The sequence below is a fragment of the Chiroxiphia lanceolata genome, chromosome 2, assembly GCF_009829145.1.
Source record: "Chiroxiphia lanceolata isolate bChiLan1 chromosome 2, bChiLan1.pri, whole genome shotgun sequence".
Taxonomy (NCBI): domain Eukaryota; kingdom Metazoa; phylum Chordata; class Aves; order Passeriformes; family Pipridae; genus Chiroxiphia; species Chiroxiphia lanceolata.
This window is the reverse complement of record NC_045638.1, coordinates 34,074,737-34,100,743: the sequence shown is the minus strand read 5'-3', so window position 1 is coordinate 34,100,743 and position 26,007 is coordinate 34,074,737. Positions and strand designations below refer to the sequence as shown.

At 37.2% G+C, this 26,007-nt stretch overlaps 1 protein-coding gene across 2 annotated transcripts; it reads left to right on the top strand.

Annotated features, from left to right (window-relative positions):
* The first annotated feature begins 2,847 nt into the window (after window positions 1-2,847).
* TUBGCP5 (tubulin gamma complex associated protein 5) lies at window positions 2,848-25,320 on the top strand. Of its 2 annotated transcripts, XM_032679673.1 has the most exons (24): window positions 2,848-3,166; window positions 5,670-5,723; window positions 5,807-5,915; window positions 7,877-7,973; window positions 8,570-8,680; window positions 9,228-9,307; window positions 9,786-9,921; window positions 11,475-11,592; window positions 12,982-13,071; window positions 13,786-13,879; window positions 14,183-14,429; window positions 14,554-14,756; window positions 15,409-15,524; window positions 16,180-16,448; window positions 17,411-17,609; window positions 19,170-19,358; window positions 19,939-20,121; window positions 20,388-20,472; window positions 20,575-20,695; window positions 21,380-21,558; window positions 22,300-22,425; window positions 23,017-23,105; window positions 24,056-24,156; window positions 25,222-25,320. In XM_032679673.1, exons 1-24 carry the CDS (start codon window positions 2,886-2,888, stop codon window positions 25,266-25,268), a joined length of 3,324 nt encoding a protein of 1,107 aa, XP_032535564.1. In that variant the 5' UTR covers window positions 2,848-2,885; the 3' UTR covers window positions 25,269-25,320. The 2 variants fall into 2 exon arrangements, with proteins under 2 accessions (XP_032535564.1, XP_032535565.1); XM_032679674.1 differs by lacking the exon at window positions 8,570-8,680.
* The last annotated feature ends 687 nt before the right edge of the window (window positions 25,321-26,007 follow it).

Here is a 26,007-nt window from a genome sequence, read left to right as displayed (position 1 = left end):
AATCTTAAGTACTTCTTTAAACATAGGGTTTTAAATATACTGTCCACCTGTTCTGTGGAATTTTCCCAATGCTTTATTGATAACAGAGATGACTGATGAAAGTGATGGGAGACATGACTGGTCTCATGCACGAAGCATGACCCTCCGGTAGCTTGCTTGTTTAATGGTCCCGTGCAGCTTGATGTGTTTCACCCCAAGCATTCCTTCTCCTGTAGACTCCTGCTCAACAAATTGACTCATCAATTGGGATTGAAAAGTGGGTGAGAGCTGCTCAGAGCAGTTTCTCTAAAGGACACACAGTTCAGAAACAGATTTGCATTGTAATTCCTCCTCCAACAAGCAACTAGATACAGGTGTTTATACGACATTACAAAAAGGAACACATCTCCCAAATATGACCTAAGACTATGAGCAAGGAAGACTTTAGTTGAAATACATGTAGTTCATAGCAGTGTGACCTGGAAGGACAGATGGTCGGGAAGAGACAGTTACCACATGAAATTCAAGGAATATAAAGTAAACTATTAAGCTTCCTAGCATTAAATCTTACTTTAAAAATGGTTTAAACCTACTTTTAGAGAAGACCTTCATGTCTTCTCCCCGTCCAGTACTCCTTCCCCCAGCTGAAATCAAATACCAAGCCTTGCTACTGTAAACTGGTAAAACAAAAATAGAAATTAGGCTTATGATGAGGGAAAAAAGGAAAACATTTGTAGCATTAAAGCCTTTTATGAGTAAGGCAGCACAGATGTTATACATTTGTCTCAGCCCTTGTATCCTGTTTTGAGAACCAGCCACAGATTTCTGATTCACCAGTTACAGCGGGTGTAGTTTCACTGCCTGGGGGTTTTCAGTGCCTGGAAGTGTGGTTCTTCCCTCACTTCTTCACATCTCCAAAGGAAAGGTTCAATGAATTGATCAGGGTTAAAATTCCTGCCAAAAGAGAAACAAGACTGTTTTTAATCTGATTTGTTTCCCCATGTTGCTCACTGCACAGCTGAGGGTGTGGTGTGAGGGGAAATGGACTCGTACGAGGCAGCCGGGAAGCAGGAAACCTTTCAGACAGTGCTGTTGTTAAAGCCCATGTTTCAAGATACTCAGCTTGTCACAAGGCAGCTGTTAAGATCTGGAATCTTTCTCACTGCAAAAATCTCTCTTATTTTTATTTTTCTCTGATGGGATGCTGAAATAGGTGGCTGCCAGACTCCTTTCATCACAGAGAGCCCAGGTGACACATACATGCTCTTCTTGTGTTGCAAAGCCTGGAACTTCCCCTCTGAACTGCAATCTAAGTGGTAGCTGAGGTATGCTTAAATATATAGGAGTTGGGTGATAACCACAGTTACTTTGTATAAAGAACACTTGAAGTCTTAGTATATAAAAATTTTGTTTAAATGTAACCACTGTATTCCAACTATTAATTACTGTTGGACAGACCATTGGAGCGTCTACTGACTGTGCAGACATTCAGTTAACACCTAGGACAACAAAGTATGGCTCAAAACATTGGCTACATCAACTAAAAAGTAAAAAAAAAAAAAGACTGCTGCTAATCTAAAGTAGAAAACACAGACAACATGAAGAGAAGATTTAGGAACACCAGTAAAGTTTTATAGATTTTTCCTTTGAATGCTTTTTACGTTAAGTCTTTTTAAGAAAGGCCCTGGAGCAGAGCCCCTCTGACCTCATGTTCATGCTGAGCATCCTGCCTGCAGGTGCAGAGGCTACCACTTTCTTGCAGTTCTGCATCTCAACCTTAAGGTAAGATGTAGCCTACCTGGGTAAAAACCTATTAGTGTTTCTTAATATGCCATAACTTAGAAGAATTTCAATGTTATTTTATACTAACCACTATATTTTTACATAATTATTCACATTATATTGGTACACTGGGTATATTTTAGCTTCAAAACGGCACTTCTGAGGCCTTCTTCCTACCACACCTCCTGGTCTATTGGCTACTCTTTTCATTGTTCCAATATATTCCTTAATGGAGAAGAGGAATAAAAAAATTTGGTGGGGTGGATTACAGCCCAATCATCATCATGGCTAGGCTTATGTTGATGAGATCAAGCAGGACAAAGCCCAACAATGAAGGACAGGACAACTGCAGCAATGCAGAGATTGTTTCAGGAATTGGTCAATGATATCATTTCCCACCAACTTGGTTAGTTTCTTTCCAGAAGGAATCTCATGGCCAGGCTGTTGTCCTTGCAGCCCTATAAAACCACGTGGAGGGACAGAAGTGTTTCAAGCTGCTTAGCAAAGGTCTGACATGGAACTGAGACAAACTGGTTTCCCACTGCACTCTTGACTGGATGCTCAGGTCTTGTGTGCTGAATATACACTAATGGTGGCTTATCCAGCTGTGCAAAAGCAGGAATTCAGCCAGGGAGGAACACACAAGCCCTTATTGGGATGCGTAATTGCCCTTTAAACATTATAGTCTTCAGTTGTGCCGGGGAGGTTTAGGTTGGACATAAGGAGGAATTTCTTCATGTAAGAATGGCATGGGTTACCCAGGGAGGTGGTGGAGTTGCCGTCTCTGGAGGTGTTTAAGGAAAAACTGGGCGTGCACTTAGTGCCTTGGTGGTGTTCGGTCACAGGTTGGACTCCATGACTTCAGAAGTCTTTTCCAATCTAACTGATTCTGTGATCTATCAGTAATTGCCAATTACTGATCCCGAGTGACCCCGCCTCTGTAGGGACGCTTCGGAAGACAAGTGGCATTCCCGTGACGGGGGGATGCCGCAGCAGTGGGGCTGGATCGCCGGTGCCTCTTCAGGCGAGGGAGGGTCCCGCAGCGTCCCTCACACTGTTTCCCAGCGCCGAGACGGAGGGTGCGGGCAGCGCCCACCCCTTCTCCCCTCACGGCGCTGCCCGCCATGCGCATGCCCCGCACAGGGAAGCCTCGCGAGAAGAAGGAGGAGGCGGCGGTGGGTCCCTGTCGCCACCCGGAGGTGCCGCCCTTCTGTCCCCCGCCTATCCCTCCGTGCATCGCGGCCATGGCGGCACCGCCGGCCTCGCCCGGCCCCCGTGGCCGCTTCGAGCAGGAGCAGGACCGCGCCGTCCGCGCCCTGGTGCGCTGCGTGACCGGCCTGCCCGAGGAGGAGCTGGGCGGAGAGCGCTTCCAGGCGGCGCTCAATTTCGCCTGGTCCAACTTCAGGTCAGCGGGAGCCCTGGAGGGTCCCTGTGCCTGCGGGGTGTCCGTGCGCCGTGTCTGGGGGAGCACCGGGGCGTTTGCGAGTGTCTGTCAAGGGGTCAGTGACTGATACTCCGTCACGTTCAAATCTCAGTCTTTTAGGGGTTTTCTCCTGCCCTGTAAAAAGTCGCCTTCCATCGTTTTCACGTAGGCTTCCAAATTTTTGTTTGTTGGAGGGAGGTCAGCTATGGTTATACGTAGAGCAAGTAAAGAGGACTGCCAAATCGAGATAAAACTTCCAGCCAAGAATGGTGTGCTGCTTATGTGAGACGTTATCAGTCTGCAGAAGAGAATGTGTTTGGTGTTTATTTGAGCTTGTCAGAAACGTGGTCTTTATTAACCTGTAATATATATTATCTCTTTCCCTTTAATTACAGTGCCTCCTTAAGTGTCTTTACTCAAGTTTTACACACTGTCTTCAGTTATGACAGTTATTGTTTCAGTGTCTTCTGCCAGCTTGAGTTGGACTCGGTGATCCATGTGGGTCCCTTCCAACTCAGAATATTCTGCAAAATCTGTGAAACTTTTACATTATATATTTCTAATTACCCATACTGTTGCTAACTGCTACCTCTTCGGAATCTTCTGTGCTTGTATAAGATGATGCAGCAAATACCTAATCGGTATAAAATCGATGCTGCTTTACATTTTTCAAGCTGATGAAGCCCGTTTTTGGGGGAGCAATAGCATAACTACATTGCGTCTGCAAATCCTAACCACTGATAAGCTCAAATAAAACTGTTTTAATATGTAAATCTCACCTCTGTTTTGCTCACCCAGTTGCTTGTGTAGCTGTGTTCGTTTTTAGATTGAGGAATTGTTTCTTTGGTTTTGTTTTTTCTTTTTATGTTTGAAAACAACATATCAGGAAAACAGAGCATGCAGAATGAACAACAAACTTTTGACAAAGAGTGTTGGGAAGAGGAAGGGTTTTTAATGCCAGAACTGTTGTCCAAGAAATGATGTTGCCTGCAACATCAGCCTGAGATTGTCTAGTATCATATTTCCAAACAGTGAGACCTTAAGTTGTAGCAGAAACTCTCTTTAGTTTCAAGTTTGTGAAACTTGTGGTTTGTACTGCTAAATCTGATGATGTGTCTGTGCTGTAGTTCTCAGAGCCATCTGTTTACTTCCATGCAGCATGCTAGTCCTCTTTTATTCACGATGTTCCCAACTTGCCTAAAAAAATTGATAATTTTTTGTGTTCATCTGTTAGGGTCATTAATTAAAACTTTAAGTAATAGACTGAAGAATTTTCACTAGTAACTTCCCTGCAGCTTAATTTTTCTTTTCAGTGCAGATCCTTGGTTTGGGTTTCTTGTCTTTCTGATATGAGGTTCTAAATCTTCCAGTTCTTATACTTACCACCCTTTTCCATTTGAATTAATTATTTCCTGTTTAAGCTAATGTACTGTAAGAAATGACATAAGCTGTATTTTCTTAACCTAAATGCCAGCTACCTGGTCAGTGATACGTTTTATCATGCTTTTATTCCAAATACTAATACATACACAGCTGAAATCAGACTAATGGGTCTCTAATTAACAAAGTATTTTTTTCTTTAATATTGGCCTATCTTCATCTTGCAGTGATACTTGAGATCTGCCTACAGTTTCATTTTCTAGTTCATTACTTTGATGTTGAGATGACTTTATATTGTCTTTCCAATTTCAGTCTGTTCAGTTTAACTTTTCCTCATGATTCCAATCCTGTAGTTTTCATTTCTGTTTGTGGTCACAAGAAGTTTAGCCTAGTGTTCTGTATAGTTGTTGCTGGAAAAATTACATTGATGGCCCACGTATAGAGTGTCTTGACCTTGTGCTCACTACTGTCACATCTTACTTCCTGTTCTTTTTCTATCTGTATCTGAAGAACCTATTCATAGCCTAATTTATTCTGCAAAGTCCATCTTACCTTTCACGAGTTCTTATTTTGTCCCTGTACATATATATCTTTGTTGGTATATCTGTTTTTATTTTTGATTAAGCTCTCTTTTCTCCTAGACTCTCTCCTTTACCCTTTAAAAAAAGGAGCTTCTTTTGGGTTTAGAGACCTTTCCATGTAGGTGTTTGTTTTGCCTGTGCCTGTGATGCAAGTCCCAGATAATTTTGGTGCCTTTGACACCAGTGCCTTTGACAACACAGTTCTTGATCTCCTTGCTTCACTTGACTTAGGAGACAGCGTACTTTAATTCCTTAGGTTGCTGATACAGTAGTAATTTTCCATTCAGCTTAAAGTGCTGGTTAAATGTAACCTGCATTCAATTTTTCTATCTTTCAAGTCAGTTGTAGTTAATCCTTCTTGAGCTAAGAGACACCAAGATTTATTTTTGTTAACACTTAATGCTGTTGCTGCATTAAATGTGCATTTTGAAACAGGTAATGTTGTCTTCATGTATATAAATCAGGTTTTTCTTCCTTACTTAAGCTTCCTTTTAAACGTATTCTAATGCAGATTTCTTACACAGATTTCACCGTTTTCTTGATGTGAACAGTCATAAAGTAGAGAGGACAATAGAAGGGTGAGTTTTATGCCTGTATGCTAATAATGCATTGGTTCTCCTTTTCTTTTTTTAAGCATTTTTTATACTATTTTTATTATTAGAATACATGAGAAATTGATAATTCATTCTGACCTTGGAAAAGCTGCAAGCTGGAAAAGGCTAACAGAAAAATTTCTGAACTTGCCACTCCCAAGTCTTGAAGAACCAAAGGTATGTGCGTTGCAATGGCCGTGTTCTTTTTCCCATCCCTCTTGCATTTGTACTGACGATGGGGCTTCAGTTGTAACGTTGTGTTGGAAATTTCAGATGACTTAGCAGTGGACTTTGCAGTTGCTGTTCAGGTCATGGATTTCCAGAAATGCAAATGCATTTATTGTCTTTTCGGGGTTTCAGCACTTACAGTTTCATGACTTAAAAGGACATGATCTCATTGCAGAGCAGATGTTTTAGGGTCAACATTGTGCAAATGTTGTAGCTGGAATCTAGGTGAATCTAGATTCCTCTGTGTTCTAAAACAACAAAGAACTGAGCAGTTCTTACTCTTTGCCCAGTTTTTTTAACCTTAAGTAATGCATCTGGATGTTTTGGTTATAGTGTTCCTAGTTGGAGTGCTCCTGTCCTGTAGCTTCCTTATTGAGACTATGTATGTGTTTAACTTTCTGTCACATCAGTTTAGGATATGGAATGGATAAATATGGCAAAAGTTGTCTCACTTAGACATTTTCCAGTGTAGCAGTGCAATAATGAATTTGATCTTCAAAAACTGAAAGTTCCCACTGTTGGGAAATTTAAGCTTATGATTCAAGAGGTGGTGCTCCATACAGTGATATTCTTTAATAGAGCTGTGTGTTCTGAGTTGCAGTCTGATTTTACTTCTCATTGAACTGATGATTACCTTTCTTTGCACTGTTTTAGGTTCCTTTTAATTTGTGGGGAAAACCCTGGAACCCTCAATAGCTCACACATATCTTCAGTTATTATAATGTACTCTCTAGATTTTTGAAAATGTACCTTCAGTTGTGCTTGTTTTGAGGCTGGAATGAAATGAAAACCAAACCAACCAACCCAAACACACAAGCAAGCACTTAATACTTGAATGTTGGAAGTATCTAAGATTATTCTTTTATTTTTCTTTTTAAAAATGCTACTGGATATGGCTGGAGGTAGATAATATATCATATTCGGGTAGTTAAATAGCATTTAGTTTTTAGCAGTGACATAACTGGGAAGATTGAGTATTTATCAGTTTCTCTGAGTGGTAAGTGAAACACCAGCTCACACATGTGATTGTCACAAACACTTGTAAAGTCAGCAGTGTTCAGTAGGAACATAGTATAATCCACATGTAGTAGATGAGTATGATGCTGCTTTATCAGACATTTGAGTTATTTTTTCTAAAATGCAAGTGGATCTCATTCGAAAACAGTTTTGTAAGTGTGTTTATGTATGTGTCAAAGAATTTCCATGTGTCTAGATATGAAGTGGTTGGCTGAACAGCTCTGTAAAGGTAGAAATCAGGCCAGAGAAAGATCTTTCTATAGTAAGAAATGGTTGTGCAGATTGTAAGCAGATTTTAGGGAATAGCATAATACAAATCTTTGGACCTTAACAATGTTGGCACAGTATTCTAACCTGACTGAAGGCCTGTTTCACAACTGCATTAGTACAATACTGGAGTTTAAGATTTGTCCTTAATAATTTGTATAGATTTTCAGATGTGAGAAGATAATGTGAACATAATATTAAAATTTAGTGATTTTAACTAACTTCACTTTAGTCTCTGTTTTAAATAATTGGCCATGTGAACAAGGGAACCTAAGACTTGGTTTCCTGCAGGCCCATTTCCTTTGTCCTTCCAGCTCATCCACGTTAATGTAGCTGTCCATTATCCCTTGTCCTGTGACTTTCACAGTACTTGCATCTTTTCCATGTTCTCTGATTGTCAGCTCAGTAAGAGGAAGCTTATGCTGTGGCTACTTTTGAGGTATTTGTATACTGATTGGCTAATTAGTAGGGAGAAGAATTGTGTGGCAGATGTTATTTTTGTAATTCAGGACTGGGGAATGGGAACTAATGGGTAGTATTCATGCAGATAATAGGCTGAGTTTGTTCCTAAAATCTTTTAGTCCACTTACAGACTTGCCTTTTTTTTTTTTTACTATGTCTTAAAGACAGATACACACTATGCTATACTGTCTCTTCTATTGTGTTTGTCTGATTCTCCATCCAACACCACCTATGTGGAAAAACCAAGAGTCAAAGAAGTGGGTAAGTTTACAAGATGTTTATATTGCTAATGAGAGATACAATCTGTTAACGCAATCTGATAAAAAGGACATTTTTCCTCTCCATTTTATGATCTCCTTCACTTCACATTGCTTTATTGGTTGTCTTCTTTATAATTTATGCATTTAAAATAGCTTGCAAATCCTTCCTACCCCTGTTTATGTTACATCACCTGATTAAGTTTTCCAGCCATCAAAGTACCTTGGGAACTCTCTTTGACTTGTACTGCTATCACAAACGTTCTCCACCTGTTCAACAGTGCTTACATGCTCAAAGACAGACAGTGGGTTTCTATCCCGAGTCTCTGTCTTGCACCTCAATAACAGATTTGCTGAAACAGCTTTGGTGACATAAATTCCTGTGTTCCCCATATAATCAAGGAAAGGGAGATACATTTGAAGGTTTCCAGAGGGAGATCCCAGCTGCGTGCTTTTTAAAGTAGGGCTTTTTCACTCAGTGCCTGAAAATGAGGCTTGCGCTTAAGTTTGAGTGGATACCATCCCCCATTTGTTTGCAGTGTTGTATCATAGACTGAAAGAATATTTCAGACTAACCTAAAGAAAATCTTGCATCTTAAGATTCCTTTTTGAATGATCTCTGCACATTCCCTCGGCGGTGTTTTGAATGCACTTTCAGCCCATTCCAGGAATGTGAATATGAAGAGGTTATCTCAAACAACACTAATTACAGTTGAGTAAGCTTCATGTTTAAGATATAATATGTTGTGTGATTGTTACTTTTGAAATATTGCACATCACATCATGGATGTGTCTTTTTTGGAGAGTAAGACAGTCCTTGATTTATGTTGTTTACAGTCCAGGATCCATGTGCATATGTAAATTGGTACATTTAGAATGTTTCCATTGAGCTAAATGGGACTAGTCACAATAAGTGATGTGTTGCATTCTTGCATGTTTTTCCAAGATTGAAGTGTTGGGTACTGTAACATTATACAGATAAATGTGCCAATGGCACATGGTGTTGCGTATTTGGAGTGTTTAAGCAATAAAATTGAGAATTAATAAGGGATATACATGGTGGATGCATCACAGTACATGTTGTGTTGGAAGTGCATAACCTTGTTAAAGGAACTGTGGTGTAACCTTAAGTGGAAGGGAATGCCTTCTATTTTAGGTTGAGGGTATCAAGGTGCTTTTAACTTTGGAAGTGTTTTTAGAGGAAAAGAAATTCAGAGTTTTGAGGTATTTACTATTTTTATATGTATACTTCTCATAGAAAAGGAAGAAGAATTTGATTGGGGAAAGTATCTGATGGAAGGAGAAGAAATTTATTTTGGTCCTGGTGTAGATACACCCGTAAGTAATTTCTTAAGGTAAAAAACCCAAACTGTATAAACTCGTTTGAAGTATGTTAGAGACCTGTTTGAGTTGTCCTAGTCTGTATGCTCTGCATGTTGATTCCTGTAGGATTCCCCAGTACATGGCTTAATACCATGAAATACACACAGACCCAAGCAGAAGAACAGTAATAAAAACACTTTTCTTTTTCACAATGTTTTGACTTAATCCTGCAATTAAACTGGCGGCTGCTTCTGACCCCTGCTTCCACCTCATCAGAAATTTCTGCACTTCTGTGATCTTTTCCAGTTCTCTCATTTGCCTGGTTATTCATGTTATGCATTACTTAAATCAGTCTCTGTTAGATGGTTATGTTATGCATATGTTATAGTGGAAGAAAGAAGAGAATAGTTTGTGTTTCACTTGAACAGAAACTGGATATAGATCTGTCTGCCATATTGTACTGAAGTGTACTGGGGTTTGTTGTACTTAATAGGACTGGTCTGGAGAAAGCGAAGAGGAAGAAGACACTCAGCCCTTGAGCAGGGAGGACTCGGGTATTCAAGTGGACAGGACACCTTTAGAAGACCAAGATCCAAATAAGAAAACTGTACCTAATGTTTCCTGGAAAGGTTAGAATAAGCTGTAATTCTTCTGATACAGTCATACATAGTGAAATTTAGCAAGCTAATGCAGCTTTATTTATTATTCTTTAATGAGGAATTGTGGTTTAGATTTATAATTGTACTATAAGGTGCACCTTACTGTTCACTCCTGATGGGGTTTTATTACAGTAAAGAAGCAATATGAAAGGTTTGATCTGATTTTTGTTATTGCTAAAGGAGAAGAATTCTGTTTCTTTGGAAATATATGTGGATATTCCAATATAGAAGTGAAAACTTATATAGTAAATGTAGCATGTAGTTGTATAATAAAATGTATAAAATTGTATAATGTACATTTTTATTTTTAAGTATGAGAATGCGGAAACAAAATTTGGTTGAGAACTGAAATAGTTGACTCAATTCTGAGTATTAAATGTTTCTGAAAAAATAGTTTTATGTAATTAAAACACTAGTGGCTTTCTCTTGAGTAGCTTCAGGGAGTATTAAATGTAGCTGTATATTTTTTAATAGAATATTGTAGGATATAGGTTACCTTTTATATGACAACTGCACAATATATAAGCAGTAGCTATCTAACTGTGATTAGGTAAAGTTCCCTTAACAATCACATTTAAGAAAATAATTTTAGGTAGTGTATCAAATGCCTAGCAAAAAGGAACATAGTGATGAAGATGATGATATTTGGAAGTTTACTTTTTAAATCAGCTTGTTTTTGTATATAGCACTTGAGAATTGCCTGAGACAGAAGCACATTTTCTGAGAAAAAAATGGAACCATATAAATTTCTAAGCTTATAGAATCATAGTATATCCTGAGCTGGAAGGGACCTACAGGAATCATCAAAGTCCAACTCCTGGCCCTTCACATGACAGCCCCTGGAATCTCACCACGTGCCTGAGAGCATTGTCCAAACGCTTCTTGAACTCTGTCAGGTCTGGTGCTTTGGCCACTTACCTTGGGAACCTGTTCCAGTGACCAACCACCCTCTGGGTGAAGAACCTTTTCCTAATGTCCAACCTAAACCTCCCCTGACACAATTTCAGGCCATTCCCTCTGGTTCTGTCACTGGTGACCACAGAGAAGAGATCAGTGCCTGCCCCTCCTCTTCCCCTCACAAGGAAGTTGTAGACTGCGGTGAGGTCTCCCCTCAGTCTCCTCCTCTCCAGGCTGAACAGACCAACTTCTCTATGGCTTCCCCTCCAGAGCCTTCACCATCTTTGTAGCACTGCTTTGGACCCTCTCTAATAGCTTAATATCTTTCTTATATTGTGGTGATCAAAACTACACACAGTACCCAAGGTGAGGCCGCACCAGCACACAGTAGAGCTTAATTTTTAGGACTTCTGCAATATTTAGGAGATGTGGCATTTCTTTGTAAATTAGTTTCTGCATGATAGTGTCATATATATGAGTGCAGTAAAGTGTAAATAGTTGTACATAGTAATTAGTTTGAAAAGATCTGCAGCTGAGCAGATAGGCTTATTAATAACTTTTTCCTGTGTTTTATAAGCATTTCCTGTGTAAATAAAAATGTTGCTGACCATCACATGTTTTCTCAGTCGGTGAACCTGATGTCCGCAGCTGGCTGGAGCAGCATGTAGTTCCTCAGTACTGGACAGGAAGAGCTCCTCGTTTTTCACATAGTTTGCACTTGCATTCCAATCTGGCTGCAGTCTGGTAAGAAAAATAGTATCACTTACATATTGCTTACTGGCATACAGTGCTAAATATTGACTTTATTAAGCATCTTTACTTGGAATCATAACGATAGTGTAGCTATTACAATTCACTTAAAAACAGAATTAAAGGGGTACAAATGGATAAGATCAACAAATGAGTTGTTTATTGAATAAATGAACTTTATTAATAAATTCCTATGCTTTTATTTAATTTTTAATAAGTTTCTTGTGTCAGCTTTCAAAGAAGTAAATCTTACCATTGAATTTTGTTTAGCTTGACCCTTACAAAAGTCTTGAGGAACTAATATTGGTGGGTTGTAAGTGGTTCTGGAAGTGAGGAATTACCTAAAGTTTTTGTTTGTTTGTTTTTGGTGTCTCCTTTACAAAGTTAGTCTTAAACACAGATTTTGTGTGGGGAAGGAATATGAAGCAGTATGATCTACCATGGTCTTGGAAAGAAAATGAGAATTAAAAAAAATGAAAAAAAGCCTGGTTCTTTCCTGTCCCAAATTCTGACATATCAGTACTGTAGTAATAAAGTTCATTAGGTTTGTCTTTGGTTTCCTTAATTTAATCAATTTCTTAATCAAGGAGCTGTTTTAGTGTAAGTTGATTATCCTAGCCAGTTATAACCCAAATTTACAATGAATATTAGAAAATCAGTAACACGAGTAAAGCAGCACTGCAGATGTATGTTACATATATGTGTGATATATAACCAGTGTTACTTAACTTGGACTTTTAAATTTTGAGCACATTTACATAACCTTTGCCACTGATGATATTAATGAGCAAAAATACTAAAAATGTAAGTAATTGTTCTATACTTTGCTAAAATATGAAAAGTACTGTGGAAAGTTTACAAAGAAGTGTGTAAGACAGGATCATTAGAGAAAGTTCTTAGGTGGCTATGAAAGTTTCCATTTCTTAAGTAAACTTTTGGGCTAAGGTGTGAACTTCCTTATATGGATTAGGGCAATTGATATTTTACTTTCAGGCTTAGTATTTTTCCCAGAAGGTAACGATAATTTTTCACAGCGTTGAATGAAAAATAATTGAATAATCAAGGATCAAGAATTAAAAAAAACCCAACAAACAAACCCCAAAACCCAGTGAAAATCCAGTACTTCAGGTATTTGCTGCTTAATTGCTTGTCTTGCTGTGTAAGACTAGATGATATTTGAATGTTTTCCATAGTATCTTGCTTAACAATATGAAAACAAACTGTGCTTTTGTTTATATGCTTAAAATGTCCCCATGAACATTGAATCTGCTCAGATACGAGTAGAACAAAACTGAGCATTAGGATTATTTCTTCATTCTTATTTTCAGGTGATTCAGCTTGTATTTCAGCCATTACATTTTTTTCATTTCCTTTTTCTCTAAGGGATCACCACTTGTACACCAGTGATCCTTTGTATGTGCCAGAAGAGAGAACCCTAGTCACAGAAACTCAGGTTATACGTGAAACTCTTTGGTAAGAGCAACATCACAAAGCTTGTGCTTTAACTTTTAGTATTTCTCTCAAGGAAATGAGAGATCTGTCTTTGAAGACATGTTTGAAAAATTATTACTGAGCTTTTAATTTACACTGTTTCTGAAAAGAGAGATGCTGCATATGTGTGTTAACCATTCACGTTTGAGGCACTGGAACAGGTTGCCCAGAGAAGTTGCGGATACCCCATCCCTGGAAGCGTGTAAGGCCAGGTTGGATGGAGCTCTGAGCAACCTGGTCTACTGAAAGGTGTCCCTGTCCATGACAGGAAGGTTGGAACTAGGTGATTTTTAAGGTCCCTTCCATTCTGTGATTCACAAAGAAGGAAGTAGTATACTACGTCTTGTTTGCATCAATTTTTCAGTTCTAATTGTTAAAAAGAACCAATTTGTTCTTATCCTACCCCTATGGATTTTTAATACAGTGTCCAATTTTAGAAAGTAGGTAGAGTCATCCTATAGCTGGGAATTATCTCAACTGGAAAGAAACTGTAAGAAATGTTTGCTTGGTGCCTGTATTTAAGTGTTGTTGTTCTAGCAACAACTTACATTACCAATGCCATCCTACTTGATCTGTGATCTCCTGTTACTTGAAGAAAATAAACTTACAGGCAAGCGAGAACTACTTCTTTTATTAATTATATAATTATAAGTGCATTAAGGGGGAAAATTACTACTCTTTTCGTTTCTTTTCAAGGCTACTTTCAGGAGTGAAAAAGCTTTATATATTTCAGCTGAATGACGGAAAAGTGACTGTGCGGAATGATATTATTGTAACTCATTTAACCCACGTAAGTTGTTTCTGAATCTCAGCTGAATATATCTGTCATTAGAAAGATGTAATTTGGGGGAATATGAAATTAAACTACTTGTGGAAAAATCACATTTCTACAACTGTGTTTTTTCTAAAGTAAGGACATCTGGCTTAGTAAAACTGAATGGGCTGTTCCTGTATCTGAGAATGTGATGAAGCAATAGCAATTGCAGAATTTTATAATATTTTAATTCATAAAGATAATATTGTAATTCAATTTTTAGGCTTTATAAAATGCAATTCTTATTAGATGATTCTAAAAAGTATGTTTTTTTTTTAGAATTGCCTGAGATCTGTATTGGAGCAGATAGCAGCATATGGTCAAGTTGTGTTTAGACTACAGAAGTTTATTGATGAAGTGATGGGACACAGCCCAGAAAACATAACGCATGGAACAGTTTCGACTCCAAAGAAGACTACTGAAGCCCCGTTCAGAACCTACCAAGCTTTTATGTGGGCTTTGTATAAATATTTTATTAGCTTTAAAGAAGAACTTACTGAAATTGAAAAATGCATAATCAACAAAGGTACAGTGTGAGGGAAGTTTTACAAGAGGGGGACACACAATTTAATAACACTGACAAAATTTGCTTTTCTGTTGGATGTTCCTTTTATACATCTTGTTTTGTTGTTGGTTTTGTTTTTTTCCAGATAAAACAGTCACACTTTCAATAGTAATAGATAAGCTGTCTCCCAGACTGGCACAGCTGAAAGTACTTCACAAGGTTTTTAGCACAGGAGTAGCGGAAGTACCACCTGACACCAGAAATGTTGTACGAGCATCTCATCTGCTTAATACTCTCTACAAATCTATTCTTGAGTATGACAGTGTTGGAGAGGCATCTGAGCAAACGGTAGGAGAAATAATTCCTTCCTTGATAGAACAACACTCCAGAAGATTTAGTAATTAATGCATTATTGTTTTCTGACGAGTTCACTCAACCTAGACAAAACTGGATTTACGAGAAGATCAGCAGCGGTGTTTTTTAGGACTGAGGGGAGGAACTGTGGGGAATCAGAGGCCAGGAAACTGTTTTGAAAGAGGGAACCCTGGAATGGGTTTCCCTCCTATTTCTACAGCTGTATAATTCAGTTACTGCTCAAATGGGGGGGGTTGGATTTTTACATTAACTTGCTGATTATACTACTGGAAATGTAGTCCATGTCATTATATCTTTTTGTTTTCCTGTTTTCTCTGTTATGGAACCACAGAATGTTTTATGACTACCCCTTAGTGTTTAAGAGATGTTAGAGTGAAAAAGTGCTGTTTGGGTGTAACTGTGATTACAAAAGTAACAAGGGGAAGGATGAATAATACAGGCTTCCATTGAAACTACTAAAGCTGTGGTTGTTAGTTTAACATTCTATCTTTAAAATCCTTAAGAGTAGTTATGTATATCTTATAAACTGTGATTGCACAACTAAGAGGTTAGGCTTTGCCCATACTGCTTTCAATGCTTAGTATAAAAACATTCAACCATTTTTATCTTTTTTCTTTGAATTCAGGTATCCCTTTTGTTCTCTCTCTGGGTTGAAACTGTGAGGCCGTACTTACAGACAGTGGATGAGTGGATAGTCCATGGTAATTTATTTGATCCTGCAAAGGAATTTATTATTCAGAGGTAGGGATGCTGATACTAAACACACGTAATGTTTAACATCCTTTTATGTGCTCTTTTTGGGGATTTATAGTTGTGTTTTCAGTGCTACCAACAGGGCTGATCTCAACTTTTATTTATATGTGTGTTTCATTTTAGTTATCTAATTTAGGTTGTTTCCCATCTGACTTGAAAGACTAAAACTGAGTATCTGATGTAAGCAACACAAAAAACCAAAGTGAACTACAAATTGGGTTTCACCTACTCTAGAATTTTTCAGCTTTCCCAGTACTATTTGCTTCAGTGTTGCATTTTAAATAAATCCGCAAGTCAGTCACTCATCATTTTGACATTAAGGATGCATGCCACTGTGAATAGTTAACTTCCTGGACAAGTTTAATTATAATTACTCTATTTGCCTTGTTTTGGGGGTTTATTTGGTTGTGCAGTTGTTTTATGTCCTCTGACCTGATTGTTTATCCTGCCAAAGCAATCATCCATTTCAGAGTGTCTAGATAGTTTGCGATATAAATGTGCTAATTTTATATAGTTCTAAAAGTGCTTCATGACTGTTTTAAGAGAAAGGCAAAGCACAGAACAAAGATTATATTTATCTCCTAGTAATGAAGTTTCATCTTTTGAAGAGGGAAATACTTAACAGCTTTTTGTTGCTTTGCAGAAACAAAAATGTTCCAGTTAATCACAGAGATTTCTGGTATGCTACCTACACATTATATAGTGTGTCAGAAAAGACTGAGAATGAAGAGAAGATGAGTGATAATGCCAGTGCCAGTTCTGGCAGTGATCAGGCCCCTTCAAGCAGACAGCACACTATGGTCTCTTTTCTGAAACCTGTGCTAAAGCAAATCATCATGGCTGGAAAATCCATGCAACTGTTGAAGAATCTTCAATGCAAAGATGGCTCTCCACAGCAGGCTGCGTCAAGAGGTGAGACATCAGTTTGTACCCTGTCATGCCTTAGGGTATCTAACAGTATGGGTGTATTTTTGGTAATAGTTTCCCCTTGGCTTTAGAATAATATAATGCTCCCTGCTGAATGTCAGTATCGTGGTTGGTAACTTGAGGTCTTACGGAAAACATTCTTCCAGTGCAAACGAGTGAAAAGAGCAAAGTAAATAAAGCTGAGTGTTCCATTTTCTTTTTATTTCTTTAGTTTTTTCTTAAACTTCTTTTCATGTGCTTGCAAAGCAATTTTTTTTTGTTGTGAGACAAAACCAGCTTTTATGTTCTAATAGTAAAGGTTTTTTTAATAAATAATTGTTCTCTATTGCTAAGTGGTTCAGTAATTCTGAGGTAGCATGTGGAATTTTTTTTTTTTTTAAAGCTTACTCATAAGTAGATGAAAGATATTTGGATATCTAGGATATTTATCCTGCATGACTGTAAAGCATTATACAACATTTTAACCAGTGTTGGAGCTTTTTTTGGCCTTTTTTCTTTTTTTAAGGAAACAATTTTTTTCATTTTACTGTTTCTTGATGTTTAAAAGTAGAGATAGTTAAATTATTTTAGAGACTCACTCTGTTTATTTCCCTCTTTGATGTGAGAGTATCATCTATTCCAGTGAATAGTGAAGGGTTGTTTCAGGTGCTAAAATTTAACTGCCTTTGCAACTGAAGTAGGAAGTTGTTTAACAGTCTCAGAAATATTTCATATTTCAGATACCCGTTCTGTAATCCATTTGAACATATGCCTGACCTTAGGCATTGGACTACTCCTGTCATTTCAGATATGTATTTGGGGGTTGGGGTTTTTTTTCTGAATAGTGGCCTAAATTTACTGTTTTAAAAGTTAGCTAGTGAATGTTGGACTATGGAGTTCTTCTTTTAGTTCAGATGATGTTTTCTCTTTGAAGAAAATCTTACTGTGGAATGTGTTGCCCAATTCAGATGCTGAACGGAAGAGTTTATACACGCTGTTCTTGGAATCGGTGCAGTCTCGCCTGCGGCATGGGGAAGAGTCTGTTCCTGATACTATTACAGAACAGCAGGCCACAAAGCAGAGCCTGATAAAGATGCAGTCTATAGCGGAAAGACACTTGGAACTGGATGATGTCCATGACCCACTGCTGGCTATTAATTTTGCCAGGTAAATGAATGATCTTCCTGCTGCATATTTGAGAGCAGTGTTCTGCCTGGCGACTTTTGGTAGACCACATTTTCATTGCTGCTGCTCCTGGAAACAAGCAAGTGCAGAACAAAGAGGAGCATCAAAAATCAGTGACAGAGGCTAAATAGGCACTCCCCTTGTGCTTGGTTAAAGAAAAATGTGCTATTTGCAATTGGTAGCATAGAAAACTGGAGTAGTCTCTATCATAACAGGCTTTTAGCAAATAACTGGTTTAATAGGGAATAATAGGGAATGCCATTGTAAAATCTGAACTTTTAAATTAGTTTGATTGGAATTTGTGCACAACTTCCTTGATTTGCACCATGGATATTCTTAGCAGAATGCAGCTTCAGCTGTGCTGTGTTTAAATCATTTAACTGTAAAACCTTACCAAAATTCATGTTAACTGCATAGAAATTCTTCATTCTTTGTAATGAGGGAGGTCCTGTAGAGGTTATAAATGTCTTGAAAATTAGCAGGAAAGGCAAACTCTGAAAATCTCATTTATTTTCTGATTACGAATAAGAAAATAGCTTTTTATGTTTTTCCTAAATACTAATTGTCAATACCACCTAAGGAGTCTTTCTGCTGTGCCTTTTGCAACCTGACATGCCTGTCTCGTATTGGCCTTTTTATCCACCAGTGCACTTGTAACAAACACGGGCAGAGCCCTTCCCAAATCTTCGTTCGCAAAGCCCAGCCATGAAAATTGAAATTGTCAATATACATGTTTTCATCTCAGTCCTAGGAGGAATATGTTGTAAAGAAATCATAATTAATAGTAGATAAGACTTTATTATTTCCCTTGTTCATTGAGACTATTCTCTTTGTCAACACTGCTACATTAATTCCGTGTCTGACTCATCCAGTCTATCAAGGCAATAGCTGTTATGAGCCAGACTTCCTCTAACAGTGGGTTCAACTGGCAAGTAGCTTTTTACAAAATATTATAAAAATTTGATCCTTTTTGTGCAAAAACAATTAAACTTACCAGATGTAGACTACAGATACTCTTCTTCCCATCACATATTATTACAGATAATGTACAGGGACACCATAATTAAGATGCCTCAAACCAGTTCTCCATCTGTGGGGTGGTTTGGGGTTTTTTTTTTTTGGTTTGTTGTTTTGTGGTTGTTGGTCAAATTTTTACTTTGTTTCTTTAATTTTATTTTTCTTTCCTGAGAAGCTCATCTGACTGCTGTATATGCACAGTAGAGTTTTAAAAGTTCCTATGACAATGGGTTTACTTATTAAGCTGTATAGTGTTTGAACTTGATGTTTTTCAGAATTATACCTTAAGCAATTGTGATTATAGAATGCTGTCCTTTTTGATATTCTTGTATCTGGTGATACACAAACAGTATGATGGATGACTTAATAGGCTTGATATGTACTCTTGTTATGAATCAGCTTTTAGTACTCCTGCACCATGTATTTCAGAGCAGAGGATCCAATATTGATAAAAAGTACAGCATTGTTTTACGTATTGTATCAGTAATGAGCCTTCTTCACTAAGCAGTTTGTTTTATTTTGAAGACTGTATTTGGAACAGAGTGACTTTCATGAGATGTTCACTGGTGAGGATGTCTCTGTGGATAGATCCTCAGAATCTGTGACCTGCCAGACTTTTGAACTGACATTGAGGTCTTGCCTTTATCCGCACATAGACAAGCAATACTTGGAATGCTGTGGGAATCTGATGCAAACTTTAAAAAAGGATTATAGGTAAGAAAGTAATTTGTTTTTCTTTAGCTTTTTTTTTATTACCAGGGGTATGCCATCACTAAAAGAAGCAATTTTATCTTGTGTTTCTATTTCAATTTGATAACCAACAATAAAATCATTAGGGAGAAAAGGGGGATCTAACTTGAAAGACTCTTGGGTAAAAACTTGGTCTAGCTTAAATCAACAGCAAAGCTATCATTTATCTTCAGTAGATGTTCAGTGGGGAAATTGTTTCAAACAGTTCTTCTTAATAATGTTGTCATTTGAAGTTCATTTTAGAGAGAGGGAAAGATTTCCAAACTATGCTGTTTCTGACAATTACCTAGCTGGTGAGATAGCTGAATATCATTAGCACCCCTGTTGAAGTTAGTGGGGCTGTTCAGGTTTACAGGGAAAAACGCATTTGTTATTTGGTTTTATTTGAATGCATGTGAAAGCTCTCTGAGGGTTAAACAAAGGATTCACTGTGGACCTTGTTACATTTGTGTCCAATACTGAGTTCTTGTAGTGAAGAGTTTTGTGTTTTGGGTTCACTTGTATGAGGAAACTTAGGAAATGTTATATGTTGGTTCCTGTTTAGGCTTGTAGAATATTTGCAAGCAATGAGAAACTTTTTCTTACTTGAAGCTGGAGATACCATGTATGACTTCTATACATCAATTTTTGACAAAATTAGAGAAAAGGAAAGTTGGCAGAATGTTGCTTTCTTAAATGTTCAACTACAAGAAGCAGTTGGACAACGTTATCCAGAGGACAGTGCAAGGTAAAATGCAAAACATGCTTTAGTTATGTTTCTTTCACACTTACCTCTGTTAATGTACTTAACTTGCATAGCATAATACTAATTATTGTGTACTCATTAAAATAATCTGTTTTAATGAAGTTTTGAGCTGTTGTCGTCTTTTGTACCCAAGTCCTCCAGATTAAATCAGGCAGTTGGTATTTAGCAATAAGAAATAAAACCTAATAAAACTAATTACGAATTTAAAACAGATTCTTATCAATGACATCACTTGTTTCCTTGCATAGGTTGTCTATATCATTTGAAAGTGTTGATACAGCAAAGAAGAAACTCCCTGTCCACACCTTAGATGGTCTGACATTGAGTTATAAGGTAATGAGTTAATATGGCTGTGGTTCTTATTCTAGAACAGATTTGAAATGTTGTATTAAAATTACTTATACTTTCTGTCTGATTATCCTCTCTTCTTCTTAGGTTCCTTGGCCTGTGGATATAGTTATAAGTTTAGAGTGCCAAAAAATTTACAATCAAGTTTTTCTGCTCTTACTGCAAATAAAGTGGGCCAAGTATAGTCTAGATGTTTTACGATTTGATGGTAAGATACTTCTTCAATGAGAGATACTCTGTAAATAAACTTGGTTTGTATTCTAAGGACATAAAGAGTGTTCTGCTTTCTGCAGTAAGTAGTATAAACTAGTTAGAATTTTGATTTATTCTATAAAATGTTAAGCTGTGTTAGCATTGCAAATTTGATATATTAAGCTGGGTATGTTTTTCACTTCTTTTCAACTTCAGGGATAACACTATTCAAGCATTCCCTTGGTCTCTTTGATTCAAGTCTAGTTAGTTATATTGGAAACTTGTTACTTCATTCTTCAGACCTTGCAGTTGAAAGGTCTGTTTACCACACCCTAATGTTTTGCTTTATGTGTAGTCCAAGTTTTTATGTGTAATACCTTGCAGACAAGTTAAGAAAACAAGATGAAAAAAATACTGTATTTGAGATTGAAACAGTAAGCTGTTTGGGGATTATAGAAAGAGATTTCTTAGTATTTCCTTCACCAGGTTAATGTGTATACTCTTCCTGTCCCATGTAAAGTGGATACGGACTTTGTGTCTTAGAAAAACAAATTAGAAAGTTGGTGGGTTCATCTATGATTTGACCATCACTTAAGTAATTATCTTCTCAAAAGTATGTGGTTTTCTACTGTTTAAACTTCATGGGTGTGACTGCTTGATTCTTTTCCCAAAAAGAGCAATACTCTTGCCTTTTTTTTAGAACTAATCTCTGCTGCAGAAAACCCACAGGTTAAGGAAGGAACTTCATTAGAACAAGGAACACGTCCTCTGTTTGGACCGCAAACAGAAAGCATAAAACAACAAATACATCGCATGTTCCTCCTAAGAGTGAAACTTATGCATTTTGTTAACAGCCTGCACAACTACATCATGACAAGGGTTTGTCTTATATCGCGCTTTCATTTATATTAAGAACTTGTAACTGGAGATGCGGTATTAATTTTTCTTTAAAATATATTTAAAAAAGTGCAAAATCTAAGTATAATATCCTTCCTGCAAAATGATTTTGAGCTTGACATGTTTTAGTTTTAACTTGGCCATTTTAATTCAGTAATTCTGAAAATGCTTTAGGAGTTCTACATGCACACGATTGATCTTTGGATATTACTAGTTCTTTTTGACTCTTTCTCCCAGTGGTAGATGACTGAAGCATAGTCATGTAAAAAGAGGTTTGTGTAAGCTATTCCTCTCTTAAGAACTGTTTATGCTGATAAAAGCATTACTGCAGATATTTTAGTTAAATGGATCCTTCTCAAAAATCTCTAACACACATTCTATACTTGACTTCTTGAATATAAAGGCAATGCCTATAGATTTATATCTACTCTACTATTGCCTTTTTTTGCCTTAAGTAAAATTAATACGCTCCAGTTCCACTTCTCCAAGGATAGTCTGTATGTCCTTGTGTAGTGGCAGTATTCGTATTTATATGAGGAATGTTGTTGTGTAGTGAGAAGGGCTCAAAGTGTTTGCTATTGAGGGTAATTTGGAGGCTGATCCTAAAATTTGAGAGGGAAGAGCAAATGAATCATGCAATTTCAGACTCTTAAAAATATATTGGAAGAGAGTCATAATCACATGTGTGCAACAATGAATTTAATAACTGGTCATCTTTTTAAGATTCTTCACAGTACAGGCTTGGAGTTTCAGCATCAGGTAGAAGAAGCCAAAGATTTAGATCAATTGATAAAGATTCATTACAGATACCTATCTACAATTCATGATCGCTGCTTACTGAGAGAAAAGGTGGGTAAAAACTTAGCAAATTTGATATGTTGAGTTAGCAGTACAAGAAAGTAGTTCAATACTAATTATTCTGTCTGTTTTGCAGTTCATACATCCTAAGCAATGTACAGGTACTCGTGAGGAAGTGGTAACTTTTCTAGAATTAACACAGAGATCGAGTTTCCCGTGCCGGTCTCACCTCAATTCTGTCAAGGAGAGAAGATAAAATTAAATCCTTTATATTGGATATTACGTGGCTCGTTTGTTTCTAAGAGACAGGAAGTTTTGAACAAGCTGAGACATAGCAATGTAAGGAGGATTATACTTAGTGGTATGGCAGGAAATGGAGGTACATGGATATAGCATTGAAACCTTTTATCCCTCGTACTGTCTGTGCATAGTCCACATCGAAGTAGTCAGCTGCAAAATGAATTGGAGAACAAATGCAAAACACATCTTAAATTTGGAAGAATCACATTGTACTTAGGAGATTGTTTTTACAGATCAGATTAAATGGCTTGTGATACCTTTGTATTGCAGCATAATAATGCATATTATTATGCTGAACAATGAATTTCTGACTTACTCTTTGTGTTTTAATTGTTGTTTTAGGTGAGCTTTGTGAAAGAAGCTATAATGAAGGTGTTAAACTTAGTACTGATGTTTGCAGACCGTTGGCAGGCCGGTTTGGGGGCTTGGAAGTAAGTACACATGCCTACAATTCTACATGGTCATATTTTTGAGTATGATTTTGAATTATTTTAAGTGTGATTTTGTGCCCAGAACTGCACACAACACTCCAGGTGAGGCCACACCAATGCTGAATACAACGGGATGATCACCTGCTTTGACTGTCTGGCTGTGTCAGACACTCAGAAGTTGATGGATGGTCCTGAAGCCAGCTGGTGTGGACTGGCTCACTTCGTGTTTTTCAGGATTAATTCTCTTTGGCACAGATGCTACCTAGAATTTGGATCCCACTCCTGTGGCATTAGGAAGTTGCTATTTTTGGAGTGCTTTTCTCATTCAGTGTGTCAGAACTAATTTGTGAATGCTGTTAATAAAGACTGAAACTCGGGGCATGTGATTGCGTGCTCTTGGATGTCACAGGAGAAAGTCATAGCTGGTGTAGTGTCATCTGTATCATCTTGGGAGAGGGGAAAAAGGAAAGGAGTGACTATTGTGAACTATGTCTTCTCCCTTGACTGGTGAGTGCCAGCCGACAGAGTCCAAAGTGGAATTCAAGAGATGGCTGATAGTAAAGCAGTGTGGCTGTCCCTGTTTTACTGGCAGTGTAGGTTTACCCCAGGTTGCTCTGAAGCAGTAGGGACCAGGAAAGGCTGTCTTGATATACAAACATATATAGTAATAAAATTTGTCAGTTGGAACCATAGAGTTCCTCCAAATCACTGCAGAGATTTCTGAGACAATGAGGAAATTATTATTGCCATTGTGATAGTGCTCAGATACTACTGTGAGAATTTTCTTTGTGTTCTAGGAGTATCATACTCAGGCATAACTGAAGTATTCTAAGTTCAAGCCAGAATTCTATAAAAAGAGTACTTTTGTAATTTACTGTGACATTTCGGTCATATTTTGAAGATAACATAGTGGCTGGTTTGTTAAGCATTCCTACATAACTGTTTTGTAGGATGGAATCCATAGAGAAGATGGAATCTGATTTTAAAAACTGTCACATGTTTCTTGTAACTGTTCTCAACAAAGCTGTCTGTCGAGGCTCTTTTCCTCACTGTAAGTATATGAAGCTTTTTACATACCTGCACTTACACAAGTTTGCTAAGAATGTGTTTATATTTTAATCTGTATTAATGTTTGTCAGTACATCTTATATGTAATTTTGTCTGTTATTCACAGAGGGACATGAAGACTTACTTCGTACTAAGATAAAGTCTTTTTTTTTTTTTTAGAGTATTTGTGCCAAGCTTTTTCATGACAGCTTTCTTCAGTTTATCTGCCTTCTTGATGAGGGGAAGCTGATGTAGCCAAGCAAGTGACAAGCAGTTTTCTAAACTAATGAAACTAAGTTCTGGGGTCATAGAAGAGCATTCTTTTTGTTCTTATTGAATGACAGCTTTGATATATCTTGAGCAGATAAGATTTTAGTATTATGGTGCCTCAGCTGCAACTGCACTGAGCTGTTGGCTCTGCCTATCTGTTGGAAGTTACTTCCTTGGTAGTAGAAACAGCAGAAAATGGTATGTCTGTGTTTCTACTTAAAACCTGATATTAGCTTAGCTTGTTAATCAGTGCCAGTTTGAGTTAGGGGGGGACTGCTCAATGAGGTTTGTTGGAATGTATATATATTTTCTAACCACATCTGCAGATAGTGTAGGAGACGTGACTTAGTGGTGGACTTGGTAGTGTTAGGTTAATGGTCAGACTTGATGATTTTAAAGGTCTTTTCCAACCAAAATGAGTCTATGATTCTAAAACAGGTAATATCTGACATTGCTGCAGTCTACAAGAACTATCTGTGAGATCAACTTGCTGTATATAACTCCCCACAATGTTTATTTTTTTTTGTGTGTGTGTACAACAGTATTTCAAACAAAAGAGCTAATTTCTTTCTGGTTCTTACCACATGAAATAACTAATGGATAACTGATGGTGAATGTGGTGAAATATCGTCTAAACTGTCAGAGGCTAATAAAATGTCTTACCGTCTTAAGTCCTGAAGTATTACAATTTAAAAAACCAGTATCTTCCTTTTAAATGACTGAATTGAATATTGCAATAAGTATTTGCAGGCTGCTGCAAATGCAAATATTAACTACTTTTTTATTGTTTGTTTCACAGTGGAATCTTTAGCTTTGTCACTGATGGCTGGCATGGAACAAAGTTAATACCCAAGTCTGTTGAATTAATGAAGAACTGAAAGCACCATTTATGTTGAAATTCCCATGTGTAAAAAACTGTAAGCATTTTCCACTCCAGTTTAAAATGTGTATAGCTAAATGATGCTAATGGTTTGGAGCTATGTAACATATTTTAAAATGTAAATAATGTACAGGTAAGTGTATTGGTGGTGGCAGTGTTTGTATATGCTTCAACATCAAAAAACATGTATAGTGTAAAATGCATTCTGTGTAAACAATCTTACTTGAAAATACATTAAATATAGTTCATGCTGAAAAAAGGATTTATTTTTTCTTTAATTATGAGTAATTTATAATTTAGTTTTTCCATTATTTTTTCAGGTGTGAATAGGTCACAGAGTAGTGTGGAGTGGTGTGAGTCAAATCTTAGTGTTCAGAGTTAATTATGGTTGAGTTAATTATGGGCTTTTTTAAAAAGGCTAAGAAGCATGCATCTTATTTACTTAGTGGTTATTAAGAACTCTCTAAGAAAACTGTTACAATAAGCTGATGTAAAAAATACAAGATTAATTTATCAAAATGGATTATAGTAGAGCATAAAATACCAGAATTTTTTACATTAAAATTTCAAATGCTTACTAATTTGAGTGGTAACTCTTGTCAGTTTTTTCTAGACAAGTAAATGTGGAACTTGTTCTGCACAAGACAACTTGCCCTGTCTCCTCTCCATTAAAGTTTCCATTAAATTCTCGCATCAGTACACCTG

Coding starts and splice junctions, on each gene's coding strand:
- TUBGCP5 (XM_032679673.1), top strand. CDS start 2,886: ATGCGCATGCCCCGCACAGGGAAGCCTCGCGAGAAGAAGGAGGAGGCG. Junction 16,449..17,410: donor ACAGCAGGCTGCGTCAAGAG/GTGAGACATCAG, acceptor TGCCCAATTCAG/ATGCTGAACGGAAGAGTTTA. Junction 19,359..19,938: donor ACTTTAAAAAAGGATTATAG/GTAAGAAAGTAA, acceptor GTTCCTGTTTAG/GCTTGTAGAATATTTGCAAG.